Below are 22,543 nucleotides of genomic sequence, written 5' to 3' on the forward strand. Positions count from 1 at the left end.
TTTTTATTTAGCATCCTGTTTGCTGGCAGCTACACTCTTTGAGCTCTACTCACATCAGGGCTAATCAAGACTTTATCTTTATGTCAATCACTTTCTCCCAGAGCATTTTATTTCTCCACTGCAAAATTTTTTCCTGTTTCATCTTTCACCCAAAAGCTGCTTCAGAAGTTTTTGTAGTTGTAACTCTGCCTGAGACGGTATGACGGTACAGCTCTCTTGCATAGGGCTGTGACAGTATAGAAATGCTGAATTACTGCAAAATTGTAATGTGTGCAAGTCATTTGGGGTTTGTGAGAGAGGTTTATTGCTTTCAGTAGAAACCTTATGTTAAATATACTGTATTTGTAATTTTTTTTTTTCGAATACAGCTCTTTGGTCTCAGATAATAAATTTCACAAACAATAAGCACACTAACAAGAACAGACATATTGAACACATGCTTCTCTTTGTATTTATTTACGCCTTCAGCCTCTCTCCATCTTCACCTCACAAGACTCCACTCACTGTCTCCATTTACTCTGTCAAAGCTAAGGTTACAGTATTTTTAAGCTATTTCTGGTGGCTTGAAGAGATTACATCTGCGTACTACAAGATAGGATGCCACAGTGTTGTTGGAACTACAGCAAGAGCAATGCAAACAAGACACATGTCTGCTATTGAATAGCCCTGGGTTTATTTTAGTCAAAGGCAACATTCTCAGATAACATAGTTGTTATGATGGAAATGGTGATAACATGCTCTTTTCCTAATACTGCTGTATTGCAGTAATGCATCTATTGTTACAGCCACATTGATCACTGGGGGATGTTTAAGCCAAGGATGTAAAATACAGAAGTAAGAATGAGTAGGACTATTGTTCTTCAAGGACTTGAAGGAGTTTAGGCCAGGACAAGCAAGACATTTGGTTTCAAAACATTTTAAACAAGATGAAAGCATTTTTTACAGTGGACATTTTGCAATGGGAATCTTCTTGTATCTTGTTGCCAGGAGATAGGATTTGTCATCAGTGCTGTAGTATCAAAAACAAAAAAACCTAACAGTGCTTTTGATCAGGCTGTGTTAACATGGCAGCCTTGGCCTCAGCACGTCCCCCTGGCCTTGCTATGGAAAACACACTATTGTATGACTCTGGGCAGCTGGAGGGAGTGGAAGGCTGTAGCAATATGGTTTATTAAGTGTGGTAAAGTTCCATATTAAGCCTGTATAAGGAGCCTTGTAGGAGTCGTTTTTGTTTTGCCATGTGAATGATATTAGGTATTGTATGTTTGGCTTGGTTAATGCAACATTTGACCCTGATACAGAGTTAAGAATCTCATCTGAAAATGTATGACTGTCATACAGTATTACTTAATTTATTTGTACTGCATATTTTCAGGCTAAAAAAATACAGTATATATAATATGATAATACTCATATTGCATACAGTATATACATCAATAAAATGATTATGGACAAGGGTTTCTATGTGTGTGCATTTTCTAGTTTTGCCACCCTGGAGAACAGTGGTCTTCTCTTCTATAATGGACGCTTCAATGAGAAACATGACTTCATCGCCTTGGAGATCCAAGAAGGACAAGTGGTGCTCAAATATTCCACAGGTACTGTATCTATATCTTTATGTGTGATTGTGCTTGAGTGTTGTAGTATTTATCTATTTTTTTAGGACCATATATTCCCACGGGAAAAGAAAGATGTGGTTTTGTTCTCAAAAATTGTGTATTATTTCTTTCTTTCTTCTTTTTTAGGTGTAGGATTAGAATTTGGAGTAGATTAGGATACGGATTAGAATTAGACATGTAGTGGCGAGGGTTTAGGCAACATTAGGGCTCAGATAAGCAGTAAACTTCCGACAAAGTCAAATTTGGTGCTGTGAGAAAATCCCACTATCGCTGACTTTGATATGAGGACTTTCCACACTGCACACATGCACCACCACCATCATTTTACAGAATTTTTAGAGTAATCATGTTAGATTAGGCTAAATTAGATTTGATGGTTAAGTCCCAGTTGGGGACATCAGCAAACAACATAATATATAATACATTAGCTGAAGAACTGTATATTGTTCATACAGTACTAAAGTTAAAGTGCCATCCTGTTGTACTGTTCTCCCTGCTTCTTCAACATGCTGACTGTTTCCAACAAAAACAAACTCAACATAATCAGACACACTGCCTCCAAAATCATTAGCCTCCCTACACCTGACCTCCCAGAGCTCAACAACAGAGCCATCACATGCATAGCGCTCATTATAGCAAGTGACACTGATCCCACTTTGGCAGGAGTTTTGTCCCTTCTGTCATATCAGCCCCAAATAAAATACCTCGCTGAGTACTACGTATAGATGTGCGTATATACACATGAGCGTATGTACAGTATACAGTATGTGGGAATACAGGGAGGGGCAAGAATGAATGTGCATATGACCGTATGTCCAATGTATTTGTTTCGTGTATTTGTATGTCTTTTCAGATTTCAAATTGTGAAAACAAATGTCTCTCCTGGGACAATTTATCTATCTATCTACTTGTGGCCTCAAGGAGTGAATGCTGTCAATCAAGGTCCTCATAAACATAAACATACAAACCCGATTCCAAAAAAGTTGGGATACTGTACAAATTGTGAATAAAAAAGAATGCAATCATTTACAAATCTCATAAACTTATATTTTATTCACAATAGAATATAGATAACATATCAAATGTTGAAAGTGAGACATTTTGAAATGTCATGCCAAATACTGGTTCATTTTGGATTTCATGAGAGCTACACATTTCAAAAAAGTTGGGACAGGTAGCAATAAGAGGCCGGAAAAGTTAAATGTACATATAAGGAACAGCTGGGTATAAAAAGAGCCTCTCAGAGTGGCAGTGTCTCTCAGAAGTCAAGATGGGCAGAGGATCACCAATTCCCTCAATGCTGCGGCGAAAAATAGTGGAGCAATATCAGAAAGGAGTTTCTCAGAGAAAAATTGCAAAGAGTTTGAAGTTATCATCATCTACAGTGCATAATATCATCCAAAGATTCAGAGAATCTGGAACAATCTCTGTGCGTAAGGGTCAAGGCCGGAAAACCATACTGGATGCCTGTGATCTTAGACGGCACTGCATCACATACAGGAATGCTACTGTAATGGAAATCACAACATGGGCTCAGGAATACTTCCAGAAAACATTGTCGGTGAACACAATCCACCGTGCCATTCGCCGTTGCCGACTAAAACTACATAGGTCAAAAAAGAAGCCATATCTAAACATGATCCAGAAGCACAGGCATTTTCTCTGGGCCAAGGCTCATTTATAATGGACTGTGGCAAAGTGGAAAACTGTTCTGTGGTCAGACGAATCAAAATGTGAAGTTCTTTTTAGAAAACCGGGACGCCATGTCATCCGGATTAAAGAGGACAAGGACAACCCAAGTTGTTATCAGCGCTCAGTTCCGAAGCCTGCGTCTCTGATGGTATGAGGTTGCATGAGTGCGTGTGACATGGGCAGCTTACACATCTGGAAAGGCACCATCAATGCTGACAGGTATATCCAAGTTCTCGAACAACATATGCTCCCATCCAGATGTCGTCTCTTTCAGGGAAGACCTTGCATTTTCCAAGATGACAATGCCAGTTCACATACTGCATCAATTACAACATCATGGCTGCGTAGAAGAAGGATCTGGGTACTTAAATGGCCAGTCTGCAGGCCAGATCTTTCACCCATAGAAAACATTTGGCGCATCATAAAGAAGAAGATGCGACAAAGAAGACCTGAGACAGTTGAACAACTAGAAGCCTGTATTAGACAAGAATGGGACAACATTCCTATTCCTAAACATGAGCAACTTGTCTCCTCAGTCCCCAGACATTTGCAGACTGTTATAAAAAGAAGAGGGGATGCCACACACTGGTAAACATGGCCTTGTCCCAACTTTTGTGAGATGTGTTGATGCCATGAAATTTAAAATCAACTTATTTTTCCCTTAAAATGATACATTTTCTCAGTTTAAACATTTGATATGTCATCTATGTTGTATTCTGAATAAAATATTGAAGTTTTTATTCACAATTTGTACAGTGTCCCAACTTTTTTTTTTTCACTTTCGCTTGGAATTTTGGAAGTACAGAAGTTGCAGCTATTTGTACATATTGTATATATGTTTGACACATGCACAAATAGAGATGGGCATTATAATAAAAGTTAATGTATACACTTTTTTTCCAAAAGTAAACAGTGTTTTATATACAGTGGCATGTTAAAACAAGTAACAAAAAGTGAACTAAAGCAGCGATAAGTTGATTTTAATAAAAAATAATTTTTTAAGTATGTATTATTTATTTATTATTATTATTATTACCAAGTTTGACACAAACTTCATCCATCTGCCTGCAGGTGAATTATCCACTCAGGTGAGTCCCTTCCTGCCTGGTGGTGTAAGTGATGGCAACTGGCATACTGTTCACATCCACTACTACAACAAGGTGGGTTTACATCTCAGTTTGTTTGTGTGTCCTAGGCCATTTAGATTTTTGATCTTCCATTTTGTGTTTCTGATGTCTGTTTGATGAGTTATCCATTGAAGTTTTACATTTTACTTGTGATTATTTGTGCTGTACTTCTGATGCATCGGCAGAATAGTTTATCTGCTTTCATGCCAACAAAGCACTTAAGATTGAGCTCTTTGTGTGTATACTGTTATGTGGGTGTTTGCGTGTCACCATTTCATTTATGCATATTCACCGCACATCTCCTTTAATTTTCTTCATGTTTTTTCATTTTCCTCAGCCAGCTACACGCTATGTGAGTATGAGTGTGTGTCAGGGTGCACATACACTTTCTTCTGTCTCTGTTTCTTTCTCCTTCTTTCTTTTTCTGTCTTTCTTTCTTTCTTTCTTTCTTTCTTTCTTTCTTTCTTTCTTTCTTTCACCAGCAGACAGTAAGTGAAGAGTGAACGTGTTGTCTATCGGCTTTTACGCTATTATTTTCTTACCCATATGCAGTTTCTGTTGTTTCTTCCTACTAACTCAAATTTCCCCCTTTTCTTTCTAACATGATGTGCAGTATCAGCATATATACTGAATATAGTCTGATGTGTTGGAACTGTTACTTTCTGTTGTAGTGTATGACTGCAGTGATATAAACTCACTTGCATGTTGTCTGGTGTCATGGTGTTGGTTTTTGTTTCTTTCGACTCTGTATTCAATCATGTGTTTGTGTGTGTGTTCAGCCGAAGCGCAGTATGAGCGGCGAGGCCCAGGGTCCGTCAGATGAGAAGATTGCTGTGGTGAGCGTTGACGACTGTGATACAGCCTTGTCGCTTCGCTTCGGTACGCAGCTCGGAAATTACAGCTGCGCTGCACAGGGCAAACAGACCAGCAGCAAGAAGTGAGTTTATCTTTCTTTTTGCTCTCCATCTTTTTTTTCTGTATTGATACCTATGTTTTCTATTTGGTGACTTGAAGGCTCCACACATCTGAAAAATTGCCCCAACAATAAGGACATGTCTCTGTAATTATATTATTTTCAGACTAGATGAATTGTTAGAATTTTAGTTTCAGTCAGAGCACTGTTGCCCACATATCTTGGAAATGTCAAACGTCAAATGATCTGCAGAATGAACATAAATCCTGGAATATATGTATGCAAGAGTGAACCAGGCTTTAACAAACAAAACATCTTAAATCAACTACAGGCTCTACTGCATGTGAATGAAAGGAATGTACCATTCTTTCATATATTGGTGCATTGGTCATATTGCCTGTTTATTAAGAAAGTAACCTTCCATTGCTATAATATAGCTAACGATTACTAGGGTATACATGATTTTAACTGTAACTGCCTATCACTTTTACCTTTTATGGTCACAGCAGTTAAAAGCAGTTGTTAGTAGTTTATGACAGAATATTCATATTGCATTATTGTGTACATTTTTAAATGCATACATACGTCCTGCATGATGACTATCATAACATAAATTAAACCAATATTTAAGCAATTGGAAGATAGCACCAAAGGCAGTGTTATAATACATTGGTACTGGCACCATGTAATATAGCACAATCTTGTGTGTCATTACTAACATAGCACAGTTTCATATGGAATTCATCATGGAATTAATTGCATAGTTTCATGTCATGAAATTTATGATTAGCTAAAGAAATTGCTATGACTCAAAAAAGCTTAGTGAAAACATTTATTCAGCTAAATTCTGTAAAGTGAATTTGTACCATAGATCTCTCTTACCTGCAGTGCAGCAACTGAAAGACTCTGAATAGTGATTGACCCTGGGCTGTAGGTGGTGTTTACACAGGATTTGCTAGCTTCTTTGCAAAGACAACTTTCATTAAACATCAAATGTGAATGATCGGCGGCTTAACAGATATTCAAAGGCAGTTTCTACTGAGTAGAAAACCAATAAAGCTGGTCAGTGTGTGTATCAGCACACTGGCCAGCTGGCAGCTGTTGGTACGTAGGTTGCTAGATCACAGGTATAAAAAGGTAAATGTTGAGTGATTAGTGGTAGCATTACTATATAAAAAAATATTGGCTTTGATTAGAATGCCTGTCAGTTCCAACCTTGCATTGTGATTGGCTAACTGTTGTATTAGATAGGTTTTCCATTTACAAACAATTGAGGATGTGCCCACAGCTTTGTAGCATAAAACACATTGGCTTAGTGTCATTATAGTCATATATTCAGAATTTCAGCATGGTTTAAACAGGCTTGTAAGCTGATCAGCATTTTAAATGAAAAGTAGGTGTAATACACCATTTAATACAGATTTAAGCAGTCTAATCTGTTAAATCTGACTTTGAGACTGTTGCTGTTGGAAAGGATTTTTGGGGAATGCCAGACCACGATGATGAGGTGACTATAGGGGAAATCTATGTTCTGCTGTTCTTCATGCTCCTTCATGTCTATCTGTATCTCTCTGTTGGTCTTGTTACTCGTTGGCTCAGTCTTCCTGGTGTTAATGTTCAATTTATTTTCATTACTCTCTGCTTGTCTCTGTCTCTGTGTCTCTGTCTTGCTCCCACTCATTCTCTTATGGCCAACACATTAAAATTGACAGTTTTAAATCCACTATGTTGCTTTTAAGTGTCTGTTCTGTTTGACCTTGTCAAAGTTTTGTTGTCCATTATACTTGTGTGGTGTGTGTGTCTACCAAACTAAATGTCTGCATGTATGCCAACAAGTGCATAACACACACACTCACTCAAAAAGCAGCCTGTCATAGTGTTGATGTCTAGCCTCGCCTCCGTAAGCTGTTATCACATTGGCTGTGTTCTGTCAGTGCTAAGTGAGGCTGAGAGAAGACAGATCAAAGAGGAAGGCCAAAGACTAACGCTTCAACATCTATTCCTCCATTCCTTCCCCATTTCTCCATTAACATCTCACCCTCCTCTTACTCTGTCTTGACATCCTCTTCTAATGATGCTCTGTGTTGATGTTCGTTGTAACTTGCACTTAATCTCTTGTTTGTTCGGCTCTGGCACCTTTTGTCTCTTTGGGTTCCTTCATTTCATATTCCACTGGCGTTTATTGGCTAGGCACATGACATATGTCGAGCTGAAAAGAAAAACCCCAACTCACATTGTAGGGAAAAAAAGATAATGTTCTCAAAATGACAACACAACTGTTTCTGTCTCTCTTTCTGTTTTTTCTCGCTCATGCGGTCCCATAACTGTTATTTGCTGTCCCCTACGTCATCCTCCTCACATTACCCCTGTTTCTTTCCTTCCACCTGTCTTCCATCTGTCTTGTCATTCGCCTTTACACTCGCTCTCTCTTGATATTTGCTGTAACTCCCACTTAATCTCTTGTTTGTTCATCTGCCTCCCTGGCTGCCTCCACATCTTCCTTTTGTCATTGCTGTTTTTTGTCTCATTTTTATGCCTGCAACTCTGCTACTTGTTGACATCCCCTAACATCTACCTCCTTTCATTGCTGGATCCTGTCTCCTTTCTCCCTCTGCCTTGTCATGCATCTTTTATTTCTCTCCTGATATTTGCTGTAACTCAAATTTAATCTCCTGTTTGTTCATCTGTCTATTTGTCTGTCGCCTTTTCTTTCTCATCTTTTCAATTTCTCTCTTCCCCTGCTGTTTCCACTTTTACCCTCAACAACAACATCATCTCATTTCTCCTCAACATCCACTGTTGTTCTCTGATTCTTGTTCCTTTTTACATTTACCTCTGACGACACATTTAATCTATGGGTTTGTTTAATCCCTTTGCCAAAATCTTCATGTTTCTTACCCATCCCTTCCTTCATCCCTCTCCTCCCTCCTCCCCTCTATCCTTGAGGGATAATCCTCCATACCTCCCTTATTCCCATTTCCTCTTCACCTTATTTACTTCTCCCCCCACAGGTCTCTAGACCTGACTGGTCCATTGTTTCTGGGCGGAGTTCCAAACGTACCAGACAACTTCCCGTTTGGCACCAGGGAGTTTATCGGCTGTATGAAGGAGCTGCACATTGACAACAAGCCACTGGACTTGGCTGGCTTTATCGCTAATAATGGAACGCTCCCCGGTCAGCAATGCTAACCATGTTTCTCCCCCCTAAAAAAGCATGAGGACTGACACAGTGTCCACAAATGCCATTTGGCCCTCGTTTTTTTTTTGTTTTTTTTTAAATAAACCACTTGTAAAATGTTTATGAATACTATAGTAAACAGTAAAGGACATGAAATTGGATTTTGACTGATGACAGATGGGTGCTTACTGTTTATTATTTTTTATGACCATTATATGAAATTTAAGGATAAAGTAATCTGTAATAATTAGGGATGCTCCGATCACGTTTATTGCCACTGATACCGATTGCCGATCGTCTTTGAGCCATATTGACCAATACACGACCAATACCAATTCTTTCCTGTTGCTGACACTTCATGGTGATGCATTTTTGGAAACTTAATCAATGCAATTGTCTCTGTTGCTTTTTATAGGCTGCAGTGCCAAACTCCCCTTCTGTAAATCCAACCCATGTCAGAACGGAGGAACCTGCAGGGTGAGCTGGGAGACTTTCTCCTGCGACTGTCCCCTAGGGTACGGAGGGAAGGACTGCAGTCATGGTGAGAGGCTACATGAGTTTATTTTCATCCTAGGGTCCTACATGTTGTATTTTCAACCAATGTGGAAAAGGTTTCAGTCGTAGTCATCTGGACACTGTTTTCAGAATCAAGACGTTTCGGCTCCCATCCGGAAGTCATTTTCAAATTGTGAAAAATGGGACGGGAATGTTTTTCCCCCATCCCAAAACAGTGTCCAGATGACTACGACTGAAACCTTTTCTACGATAGAACACTCCTGGACGAATGAGGGACTACACCGTCCTATTTCAACTAATGGCAACTTTTAGCAATGTCATTTATTGTGCCATTTTGATATATTTATCAATAAAAGTGAGACCATGGCTGTGATAATTGGCAGTGGTGATGAGAGCGGTCATGTAAAAATGCAGCAAAATGACTCTGATCTTCAGTGGCCTTTGTTTGTCAGCAGTAATTATAATGCCTCATTCATTGGTGAATAATTTAGTTAAGTTAAAATGCTCCAGGTAACACATTTAGACTTGTATAGTTCTTTTACACATTTGTTAAATGACGGGAAAAAGACTGCTTTTTTAAAGGTACTATATGTAACTTTCAGAAAACCCTTGTTAACAATGATACCTTTGGCCGCTATGTGAACTACAGTCAGTATCCTGTTGCTCGCACTTGCATTCTGTAACTGTGGCACTTTTAATAGTCTGCTTCACACTTTAAAACTTCAGTAGTTAAGATTCAGACGTGCTATGTCATTCATTCATTCAGGTTAATGCTTCAGTCTGCACTGAGTTCATATTAAACTGATTCAGTCCCGTAACAGTAACATCTTGAGCCTGTTGGATATTGCAGTACCTTTTATTCACTTTCTTTCTCTCACCTTCCACCTCAGTGATGCCACACCCCCATCGCTTCCTAGGTAACAGTGCCCTCTGGTGGGACCTGAAGAACGACGTGACCATCTCCACACCCTGGTACCTTGGCCTGGTGTTCAGAACCAGAGCGCGAGAGGGGACGTTGCTGCAGGCTCAGGCTGGCCAGTACACCAGCCTGCTGTTCCAGGTGCTCATGCACACACTGACACACTGTAGTCATCCATTTCCGTTAATGTCTTGTTCTACAATGTATTTGAACATTAGTATATCACTGAAAAATTGTGATAGTTTTATGTTAGCAAATGAGCCTATGGCTGAGATAATTGCCTCTCTCTGCCTCTCTGACTGGTGGTTTTGGCACTGCTAAAGAGGATAAACATAGCAGTGTTTTTTTTCCCCATTTTTTTTTACCTGCCTTTCACCATTACAGAACAATATAAATGGCAACAACTTTCTCTTTTGTACTGTAAACAATTTGATATTGTGCTTTAAATCAATGCTACACATTTTAAGCCAAATCTCAACAGGTAGCACACACCATAAAATGCTGCATGGGCTGCTAAATCTGTTAGCAGCAGTCACATTTGTTATTGGAATTATACTTATACTTCTCATGGTTAATGTGGTTCTATTCAGTGTTTTAATACTACATTATCATCTTCTGTATAAGACAAAAATGTCTAAATGCTGGTATTATCCTTGAAATTATCTACAGTTTACATTTCTAATGCTACATCCAAAAGAAACATTTCATTAGCAGCATCTTGACAGGAGTGCAGCCAAGATGTTGGATTTCACACTCCCACACACACAGAGACACACTCACCTCTCACTCTCTTTTTACCTACCAAGCAGGTTATTTTATTCCTTTACTGTTTTCAGTGACTCATGTTTCTTCACACTCGCTGTTTTCTGCTCTTTTCTCTCTTTTTTCTGGTGTTTGCCTGTTTGTGCATGTGTGTGTGCCTGTGTTCCTCCATCCCTCTCAGGTGATAAATGGTCAGCTGGTGTTCTCTGTGACTCGTGGTTCAACCAGACTGGTGCGTTTGCGGTTGGATCAGGTTCAGGTGGCAGACGGCCAGTGGCATGACCTCCAGCTAGAGCTGCGAGATGTCCACAGTGGCCGCGAGACACGCTACGTCGCTACGCTACGGCTTGACTTCGGACTCTATCAGGTAATAGACATGATAAGAACCTTGAAGGGAAGGATTTTAGGACAGACTTAATGTTCTAGCAATAAGGACACAACTTAACTATTAGCAGGTTGATCCAATTGAATCTTTAAGGGCAGCAAATTTAAGTCCATAAAGCTTGGGTAGGTAATGTATTTCAGAAGCATTTTATGTTATATATGTTGAAATTCTCTTTACATCCCAACAGCAATCAATAAAGTAAATGCTCTGGGGAAAATCTGGTATCTGTGGCTGTTGCAGACCTGTAATAAGCCCTACCTGCACGCACTCTGCCTGTGCACTCATTGCATGAAAATGTGTTTTGGGGGGGTGGCTTTGGAGGGAGGCCTGAAGGGAGGGTGTGGGATTTTTTCGGTTAGATACTTTCAAATCTAGCTGTCTCTCGCTAGTTTCTCCAATGTTACCTACCCTAACTTTAAAACGTACTAAAATAATGGAAATGCTGTTATTGGAAGTCTAATTTGTCCTGCAAGCACAGTGAATGATAAGGTTTTCATCATATCTGCTTTACTAAATCAATAAGACTTATTTTCCCTTAACAATTCATTTCCTGGTGTCCTTTTTTCCAACACTAGCCATAACAGATTCACAATTGGAAATAGACATTTTTTTCCAGCTCTAACTCTTGGATTTGATTTAATCTGCCTGTTTGAAATCTGCAGATACTGTGATGGACAAAATTTTTCAGTCAAATCAGTAGAGAACTCTAATTGGAATTGTAAAGCATTTAATATGAATGAAGGCGTGAGAGAAATCCTTTAATATTCTCTAATCTAGAATATCTCCATACACACAGACTTCTACCTCACTTCCTGCTATGAGCCAGTACAGTCAAGGAGAACACTGCAAAAGATATTAACAAATTAGCAAATAAATTATGTATAATCTCACTTTCAATCTTAAAATCATATTTGTGTAAAAGCAGAAAAGAATCTACACATGGCATAAAATAATTCCTCAGAAATTGAAATCGAATCATGAAACAAGTACATTTCCATTGTAAATCAGTATCACAGTTAATCGCCACTTGTTCTTGTTTCAAGAAATTCAAGAGTTTAAGACACACATATTTGATCAAAATACTTGAAATGACTTAAATTGAATTCTGGCCTGCCTTTTTGTTTATTTTTGGGTCACTTGGGGCGATAAACCCTGTTCAAATTTGTCCTGATGTCCATTGCATTTGTCTTGCACATAATGTATCTGCACTCAAACACATGCAGATTTTCTGACTCTGGATGGCCTCAGTTTCTCTAAAATGTGGGCTGGTAATCCTAGTTTCCCTAATCTGCAGTAGATTAATGTTGTACTGGATGATGTCTGTTTGATGTGTGCGTGCATGTGTTTATATGAGGTATGTACAAATGTAACAGTAGCATGCACACAGAAAAGCAGACACACTCTAACACTGTATTATTGTCATCTTTGGCTTTGTTTAAACAAAACAACATGTTTTGTTTTCCTGCTGGGCTGTTCTTCAAAGTGCATCAAGTAACACAGTGAATAAATGGTGCAGAAAATATTTTAAAATATGAAATTATTAAACATCATAGCTACTAATTAAACAGTAATTATCTTTGAAATTGTTTGGCATTTGTGCAGCTATAATCAGCCAGATCTCACCCTCCATTTTAGCATCTTGCACTGCTGCTGAAACAGTGATAAATGGGGCTCATTGATTTTCTTTTCATGGTTGTTGCAAGCTAAGTTGCCTGTCAACATTGCTTCACAACACTGTCAGTGTTATCATTTGAGCATTGACCTTCTCCACGATGTTTGCATGTTATTGTTTTCTTTTATTTAATAAAGTCAATCATTCACTCTGCAGCTCCAAAACCATTTTTCCTCATGTTCACACTTTCCTCCCTCAACTGACACAAGCACCATTATAACCTGACATTTACCACTGATATAGTGGTAAATAAAAATATAGAAGAATCGTGACTTTCAGTTGGTGATCAGAAAAAAAGGAAAAATCAATGTTTTCTGAAAAGGATTCTTTTTTTGTCATTTACGTTTTAGCAGGTTTTCTTTGAAACAAAAGTGATATGTACACTGTGTCCCTGAAAAGCATTTTTGTCTTATTTCAGTTTTAAAGATTCTTTCTAGTTTTTATTATTTTCATGGTATAAACTCATAAAATGTCATTGTCATTGTAAGTTTTTACACGAGCCTGTGTGGTTGGTAATCTCTTTCCTTCCTTGAAACAAATTTTTTCATCCCTTATACCTGTTGACTACCTTGATATTTTGATATCGAGTTTGTCTACATGATCAAATAATGGTATTCAGATGTGCTCCTTGTGTATCTTTGTTCAGGTATTCAGTTTGCATACAGCTATTAATAATAATAATAATAATAATAATCTTTGCCCTTACCTCTCTCCTGCTTTCTCTCCCCATTAGGGAACAGTGATAGTGGGAAATGAGATTTATGGTTTGAAGGTGAAACATCTGCATGTGGGAGGAGTGCTGGGCTCTGGAGAGGTTCAAAACGGAATAAGAGGATGCATACAGGTGAAGATGGATTAATACAATTTTTTTATGTTTAATGGATGGGTGGAAGGAAGCTGGAAATATTGGCACATAAGAGATGGAAATGTGCTAAGAAATGAGCTTGGGATAGACAGATTTCAATAAATGAGTGACGCTGCCAATTTATTTATTTTTTAACTCTCTGTAACATAGACCTCTCTCTTTCTACAGGGTGTTCGATTGGGTGTACGGCCTGATGCCCCTCCGCTGCCCCGCCCATCGAGAGCTGTCAAAGTAGAGACTGGCTGTAACGTTGGCAACCCCTGCGTCTCGTCTCCTTGCCCCGCCCACAGCCACTGTTCCGACCAATGGGAGCGGCACACCTGTATTTGCGAACCTGGTGAGTGAACAGAGAGATGATGCTGGTGTTGTAGACAGGGTTGAAGATGCTGTCATTGAGGAAGGGGGCACAACATATTCGCTTCCAGTCAGAATTAACATGCAATATTATGAGGCTCTTCAATGTCCAGCCAGTTTGAGAGATTTTTTAAATTGTTTAAGTTTTGCAAAACAATGTTAGTTTACCATTTTATTGTAAATTTAAAATATTTGAGTTTTGGATAGTTGCAATTTGAAGAATATTGTATGATCAGCATTTTTCTCTACTTTTCTGGCGTTTTATAGGCTGCACAATTCATTGATTTATATACAAATAGGAGATTGATTGACAATACAAAACAATTGTTAGTTACAGCTCTATTACTAAGGCTTATCAAGATAAAAACTGATTTTAAGCCTTGGGACAATTAGCATGACTGCTAATCTCTTGTATCTCATCATATTCTGAGTTTGCCAATGAATTCATTAAATAAATTGGCCAAGTGACACAGCCAAGAACAATTTTCCACTTCAGTCATGCAAGTTTAATTGCATGCGTGCCAACCTCTGCGGCAGTGAAATGGTCACTAATATTTTGCACGCTCTGGACATTAGATGTGAAAGAAAAGAGGTGTGAGGGGAGAAGGTGAAAGAAGCCACCTGACTTAAAGAGAGAGAAAAAGGGAATAATTACAACCTGGCCAAATCTGCGTAGGTGTCTGCCAATGCTCTAACTGGGTTAAACAGATATTTGGGAATGCATAATGAGTTCTCATCCACCGAGAGAAAGATACTCACTGCAGGCTAACTTCCAAAATCTCCTTAGTCAGGTGAAAATAATGAGGCAGAATTAATGTGGAGGAGAAAAACCTGATTAAAAGAGGAGAGGAGAAATCAAGAAATAGAGAGAGGAGGAAAAACATATACTGTACAGAGAGAAGTAGTGAGATAAAGAGAAGAAAAAAGTACAATAGAAAGATGAAAACTAGGCAGAGGAGGAACAGAGACTAAAATCATTAATGATTAATGAAGAGAAAGAGGCAGGTGACAGAAATAGTGTAAACTAAACACTAAAAGTTTTGAGGCAAGAGGAAAGAAGAGAAGAAAGAGGGCGCGAGAAAGTAAAATCAAACAGCCTGAAAACACTGGTGAGACGTTTGGGAATAGATCCACACACAACTGGCATATATGCATACAGAGACACACAAATCATAGAAGTGAAAGAAAATTAACATGACAGGCGCACACACACAACAGAGGATGAAGAGTGATATTTGGTATTTATTTGGAACTTTATTAGCAGCTACTGATGCAACAGCTGCAGTTCAGTTCTATGGGTATTGATTAAAAGACTAGACCAACCAAGCAGAGATGATTAAAGGAAATTACTTATTTTTATGATTAAAGGAGGGACGAGAGCTTGGGTAGCAAATTAAGAGAAAAAGAACCTCATGAAAGACCAAACCAAGAGAGCGAGAGAGACAGAGAGAGAGAAAGCGGCCAATTCACTTTTGAGTTTGTCAAGTCAGTTCTATTTATATAGCCCAATATCTCAAATCACAAATTTTCCTCAAGCGGCTTTGCAATCTGTACAACATACAGTACAGTATAGACAATCTGTAGACATCTGTACAGTATAGACAATCATGATGACAAAATTATATATAGATCAACATATATGAAAACTGGATCTGGGAGGACATTGAGCAACTTCAGGTGTCGCAAAACAGATAGGATCTGAGCCACATGACCTCCTCTCCACCACCTGGAAGTGGACAGACTACACAAACACACAAGAGGCAAAGCTCAAGCACAGCATTCACACAGGTAGGAGGAAAGGAAACAAACACACAGAGGGAGATAGAGAGACAAGAGGAGGACGAAGATCCAGATTCAAAACATCTGGAAAGAGGCACCAACAGCCAGGGGAGGGAGTGAGGTCCCAGGATGGCCAATGGTCCAGCACAGAAGAAGCCTGAGTGAAAAGAGAGGACAAGGAGGAGAAACTAGAGAGAGAGGCATAAAGCTGTGCTTGTGGGACACAAACAGCAGAGGGTTAGAGAAATGCAGTGGTTTTCAGAAAGTTTACAGTATTCTTGTCAGCAGGACAAACATGGACTATGGGTATGTACTAGGATTCACTGAGACTGAGACCGACCTGCCGGAAGGATAATGACAACAGTACTGAACTGAAGATTAAGGCTAAAAGATGAGTTTTAAGTTCGGATTTAAATGCCTCAACAGAGTCACACTGTCTGTTATCACCAGGAAGGTTATTCCAGAGAAAGGGGCAAGATAGGAAAAGGCCCTGCTGTCAGCTGACTTCTTTTTAACTCTGGGGACAGACAGGAGCCCTGTATTCTGAGAGCGGAGAGCAGGGGATGGAATATAAGGTTTAAGGAGATCGGACAGATATTTACAATTTTGTAATTCATCAAAAGCACCTTAAAGTCTGATCTGACATGGATATGGGGCCAATGAAGGGAAGCTAAAATTGGTGTGATATCAAATTTTCTAGTTTTAGTTAAGATTCTAGCTGCAGCATTCTGAACCATTTGAAGCCTGTTAGTCCTAGCATGCGGCAGGCCTATGTGTGAAGCTCTGGCCCTGGGTAGACAGTAAACAATGGCTAGCGATGATAGTGTAACATTGTGGGTAATGGAGTCCCATATCACTAGTGTGCGTTGTTTAACCCTGTCAGCGGATGTGGAAGAGGCACACAGGCCAATAGGACTACCAACGGTGCTAGCAAGGGTTGAAAACTGGTTTGCTGTGGGGAGAGGTGACTGCAAAACGGGCCACACAACAAGATGCTTTTACGAGCCTTCCCATGGCACTCAACAGGGATAAACTCTACATCAGTTGCAGAGGAGGCTATGCTAGGCTAGAATGGACTCAGTGAGAGAGAGTAACAGTAGATATGGAAAGAGTGAAGAGATTAACACAGAATATCTTGGAGGAGAAAGAATAAACAGCTGTTTTCGATCTCACAGAAATTACGATGTGCGTCACAGGAAGCCAGTGTGCCAAGTTGGTTTGATGTTTTCCAGCCCAAAAATGGCTCAAAGACCCCGACCCCTGCGGTTGGTAATGTCACAGAAGGTCTACTTATAAAATGCACCGACTTCACCGATACTAAATCTCACTCCAAACTAAATTGAAAAGTTGGCTGCCCTGGACTAGATTGAGGCTTGTGTCTCATGGCCTGTGCAGACATTTACAGATGAAACTTACAGAAAATTATTAAAAATATTAATTTGCCATTATGTTTCAGTATAAGGTGCGATTTACGAGCCACATTGCTGCCACAAAACACAGAAGAGCAAAATAGGACACATAGGTTCTATTTTGCTACAGCACCTTAAGTCAAAGCGTCTCTCCTTAGTAAGGCAAAGCAGCAAGCCAACAGTGTTTCTTTTTTATTCAAATGAGAATCAATGACTTGCGGTATGTTTCAGCTGCAAATGTATGCATGTATGGTAGGACTACCTCAGCACTAAAGTTGACTTAGTCACATCTCTGTGACCAAACAACCCAACTAAACGCATCCTGCTGCCACAGGCTGCCACTTCAGTGTCTACTTCCAGATGATAGAAGAGAAATCAAAGGAAAGTTTTTCAAGAAAGAAAAGTTTGAAAATGAGAGCATGAGATTAAAGCAGAGGTAGAGGGAGTGAAAGAGGAATGAAAGTGTGTGTGTTACATGGGGGATAGTTTGTTGAAGCGAGAGAGCCTCAGGTCTGACGGCATGGGAGAGGAAGCAGAGAGGCGCTACTATCCCTGTAGCATCCTGCACCAGCCTGCAAGCTAATGCTAACACCTTGACTTATTAACATGGTGCACACATGCAGAGAGGGTATACTCACACACACACACGCCTTCTATGTCCTTCATATTCATGCACTTATTTACTGTAAACACACACACACACACACACACACACACACTCATTATCATTATCTTTCATCAGCACAATGAGCATTAAAAATGGAGACAGTTATACAATGAATGTTGCTTAGAGACAAATCAAATCAAAGTTTAATAAAAGCAGAGTGAAAAAAAGAGAAGTGCACTCTAAATAATTCCCTTTCATGTTTGTGTGTGTGTGGGTGTGTGTGTGTGTGTGTGTGTGTGTGTGTGTGTGTGTATTTTGGCCTGGTGCTGAAACTAGCCCAGTGGGTCTCTCAAGGAACTGATAGCACCTCTGATTTGTACACACACACACACACACATACACACTCTGAGACAAAGTTCTGCATGACAAAACAGAGATATCTGCTCTCTCATCCCCTCACTGTGCATTTGTGTATTTCTGCGTGAGTATACAGTATGTAAGCCTATGTGTGTCTGTGTGTGTATTTACATGGCAAATCACACCTTATACAAATGCTATAGGCTAATTCACAGCAGTGAAAAATGAAATTTCATGTGATAAATTAAAGTCATGTTGATTTATGTTTGCTTGAGTTCCCTGAGCTGTTTAAAAATCAACTCAGTAACATGTAGAAAACATATGTTCAGGGTTTGAGAACAGGATCTTTTACTACCACTGTTACTGTAGTAATGAGTCATTTATCAGTGTTTCCTGCTTTTGTGGAGGCATTAAAATAGTGATTGAAAACAACAAATGCCAAAAAAAAATTTCTTCAGATGGAGTTTGTCAGAAAAGTGTGTTATATGAGGCTGTTTTTGGGTGTGGTGTTCAGCTGCAGTATATTAAGCTTGGACCCTCTGGGAGAAAGAGGGAGAGATTTATGAGTTTCAAGCTGTATTTCCTGTGTTCTGACCTATAGTAGATGCCAGATCCTCAAGGTGCTGAATCGGGTTTGCTGATCAAGTTGTTTCCTGTGACAAATGACTCCTTGACTAGAAATGTCATTTATTGATCAGATTTTATATAAAAACTAGAAATGTACAGGTATTTGGCACTGTTGTACGTCTATATAAATAGTACATTTGATATTTAGTGAGTTTTTTCCAAACAAGAAACATCTGCTATTTTAAGAAAGCGTTACCTGCTTGTACGATTACTGAGTGTACACTGCACAGATGAAATTTTCCCTTTTACTTATTGGTTCTCTAAGGGTTGAGAAAGTTTTATACATTTTATGGCTCTTAAAGCTAGGGTAGGTAATGTATTTCAGAAGAATTTTTTGTTATATTTGTTGAAATTCTCTTTACATCCTGACAGCAATCAATAAATCAAATGCTCTGGGAAAAAAGAAGAAAAAAATCTGGTATCTGTGGCTTTCAGAGGTCTGTAATAAACACATCCAATGAATTCATTCAGCCCACATGAAATGAGGGAGTGGGATTTTTTTCAGTTGAATACTTTCAAAATCTAGTTGTCTCTTGCTAATTTCTCCAACGTTACCTACCCTAGCTTTAAGCCTGTTTGGACTCATTTTGAACACTATTGTGAAGATATAAATAAGACAATTTTTATGTTTGATTCTCAAATATTGACCAGACAGTGTAGGTGGGTTTGACTGTCAAAATGTTGTATCTCAAACAACAATATCAACCTGTTATTTTAGTAAAGCAACATATAGTACTGATCCAGGACAACATTAACACAGCATTGTACATTTCAAAACCATCCTCCCAAGAAGAACGACAGCATCAGCCGTCTCAGCAAGTGCCCCATTCAACATATGTTTACGTTCAAGTGACAAAGCCCTCTAGCGGCTGTAGAAAATATGACTGGAGCAAAGGAGGAAGTCAGGTGATGTTATTATACAGCAACAAAGTGCATGGGAGGAGGTCAGGGTGGATAGATGGGTCAACAAAATATCTGACTTTAACATGTCTAGTATGTTTAACATGAACTTTAACCGTTCGTTTCTGTTTCCAACCGACAGTCAACGTTGTTTTTTCTTGAAGCGTGACCATGATCATTCCCTAACCTCAACCATGTATTTATTACTGTAACCATGACGACAAAGTTCTCCTAACCTTAACAATGTACTTATTTTAACCCAAACCATGATCTTTCTCTAAACCTAACCAAACCTTAACGATAGCTTTGTCACAACATAAAACAGATTTATTTTTCAACATTGATTTGGAAGGCAAATTGTCATCCTGCATCAGACCAGAAAACGCTTCTATGTGAGGGCATGGGCAAACAGTGTATTTTATTGTTTAGTTTGGAGTACTTCTTGTACACCCCAGATTCACCCATATTAAGATACCTTTAACCTCGGGGTTAAGTAGCATACAATGGGAGATTTCTTGCTGGAGCTGCCTGCTGCTGCTGCTGCAAACAAGAATGAAATGGTTAGGCTGACCTATACACTAAATGTGCCGTAAAACCAAAACAGTGAGCCATATAGAGCTGCATATTGTAGTTGGATGATAAAGTTATGTGGTTCATCACTGTGAGCGACCACTTTCACATAACACATAGTCACTGGACTCAGTGTTCACTGCTATCATTCTGTTTTCTCACCAACACATTTTTATGGTATATTTCTGACATGCACAATCTTTCCACTGTCAGAAAGAAGAGAGTTGGATACACAGAGGATGAATGGATGGTTCAGTGACCAGATGACTCATCTTTTCCTGATTGTAGTCTTATGTAGGAATCAAGCTGATGTGTTACAATAAAGTGTCTAAAGCCAGGAGCGAAGTTGTGAGTCACACTGGATGTGTGTACAGCTCGAGAGGCAAAACTTTTCAAAGAAGCTCCTGGAACGTGACTGTGAAAAGACAAAAACGTACATACACACATGATTTACAAATCTTACAGGTTCAGTTCTCCCTCCCTCCCCCATATTGTTGTGACAAGGCCAGTGTCATTATAAGCATCTGAAAACAGCCAAGGCTGTCATCGCCTCTCTCTTTCAGTTGCCATGGTGAAAGTGTAAAGATGTATAGGGCTGATAGATGATGATTGAGTGTGTGTGTTTGTTTTAGAGAAAGCTAACAGAGTTGGTGATGGAGAGTGGGGGATCATGAGTGAACAAATAAGAAACAGAAAGCTGTCACTGTTTGTGTGTGTGATCCTTTAATCATACCTGTGTGTGTTAATTTGTATGTGAAAAGAAATAATAAAACAAATAATTGGAAACTGAACAAAGCAAGGCCAGTGTCTGTTTTTAGCAAATTACAGTACAAATTACAGGGTTTGTTGTTTCACAAAGAATGGAAAAAGCTAGAGAGAGACAGAGAGAGAGAGAGAGAGCGAGAGAAAGAGAGAGAGAGAGAGATTTAAAGAATAGGAGTCAATGGAAACCTTGTGTGTCTAAAGCTGCAGCCAAGGCCACAGGCTTGCAGCAGAGTGGTTTCTGTATTTTCTATAGACGAACACGATTTGTCAGCTCCAGAGGGAGGAATGCAGACCTCAACAAGCTGCACACACACTTCAGTCACACTTCAATCTATAGAGACGTCCTTCTAATCAATGCTGTTAAATTAAAAAGGTCGCCTGAAAGCAGAACTCGCTTGCTGAAGGAGGGGAGGTGACTATATGTGAGGCAGAGATTTTTGTTGGTGAGATAGTGATCAGTGTGATGCTCTGGGCAAAATATAATATCTTGTTGCAAAGATCACATTGTTTTCTGTTTTTCACGTTATGGTTAGTTTTGACTATTAACATGACCATTTTGTCTTGGAGCAGTTGTTAGGCTTTTAAGCCCTAACATCGTGTGCCAGGGTCCGAAATGAACACCCACCAAATGTGGGTAGATTTTCCATTTGGCGAGTAAATCTCAGAAGACTATCTGCCACACTGGTGGGTAAATGTTATTACTTGACTATTTTAGCACAAACAAACTATACTGAGAGTCTCTACCCCGTTTTGGTGTCATTTACAAGCAGACTGCTTCAGTCCTCTGCTGTCTGTCGGAGTTTGACACACGCACACTACCATATGTGTTTTTTTGCATTTCGAAACAGTGCCGCGAAACTGACCATCTCAAATGCTCCTAGTTTCGCGGCACAGTTTACTGTACGGGACATCAGATACTCTGCTAATACTCTGCTGCTGCAACCCAATATTATGCCAAAGCATATAATACACACGCTGGTCCACCGTGGCAGTGTCACGTTTTCAACACGTTCTCATACAGAGGCAAAGCCCCTCCTTCATGGTGGCCCACCATGGGACCTTATTTTGGAAGAAATATGTACTGTAGTCAATGGCAAGAGACAAATATTTTTTTGATCCCATTTGAATTGTGCCATGAATTACACACATGATCTTTGTCAATTTAAAAGATAATTTTGCTGTACTGTGTTTACAAGTGAAGCAATATTAGAGAAAAAAAAATACTAAAAGCAATAATAACGACAAAGAATGTGTAGGCCTACAGTGTAGTGAAAACATTTAAGAATAGTAATAATACATTTAATTACTATTAACATTATTACAAATGTGTTGGTATGTGTTCAGTGACTTTTTCTGTACCAGTACTGTGTGCAGGTTGTTAATAAAAAAGAAAGCAAAAACTTATCCTATTTTGTGTACCTAGGATTTTTTTTTTCCTATCAAAAACTACTGTAAATATAACAATTATGTTCTTTTTAAATGAAAAGCAGGTTAGGGTGAAAGGCCTTCTTTATTTGTGCTAAATAC

General features: G+C 39.1%; 1 protein-coding gene across 3 annotated transcripts in view; it reads left to right on the top strand.

The window, feature by feature from the left end:
• celsr3 (cadherin, EGF LAG seven-pass G-type receptor 3) overlaps positions 1-22,543 on the top strand; it is a 134,270-nt gene that overhangs the window by 62,122 nt on the left and 49,605 nt on the right. For 2 of the 3 annotated variants that reach the window (XM_044209702.1, XM_044209704.1), the window contains exons 5-14: positions 1,483-1,598; positions 4,383-4,471; positions 4,776-4,790; positions 5,218-5,375; positions 8,363-8,526; positions 8,945-9,070; positions 9,936-10,105; positions 10,908-11,093; positions 13,517-13,627; positions 13,817-13,985. In XM_044209702.1, the coding sequence (XP_044065637.1) occupies positions 1,483-1,598; positions 4,383-4,471; positions 4,776-4,790; positions 5,218-5,375; positions 8,363-8,526; positions 8,945-9,070; positions 9,936-10,105; positions 10,908-11,093; positions 13,517-13,627; positions 13,817-13,985 (1,304 nt within the window). The remainder of the gene's footprint in view (positions 1-1,482; positions 1,599-4,382; positions 4,472-4,775; positions 4,791-5,217; positions 5,376-8,362; positions 8,527-8,944; positions 9,071-9,935; positions 10,106-10,907; positions 11,094-13,516; positions 13,628-13,816; positions 13,986-22,543) is intronic. The other variant, XM_044209705.1, reaches the window with a different exon arrangement.

This window comes from Siniperca chuatsi, linkage group LG10 (genome assembly GCF_020085105.1).
Source record: "Siniperca chuatsi isolate FFG_IHB_CAS linkage group LG10, ASM2008510v1, whole genome shotgun sequence".
Classification (NCBI taxonomy): Eukaryota; Metazoa; Chordata; class Actinopteri; order Centrarchiformes; family Sinipercidae; genus Siniperca; species Siniperca chuatsi.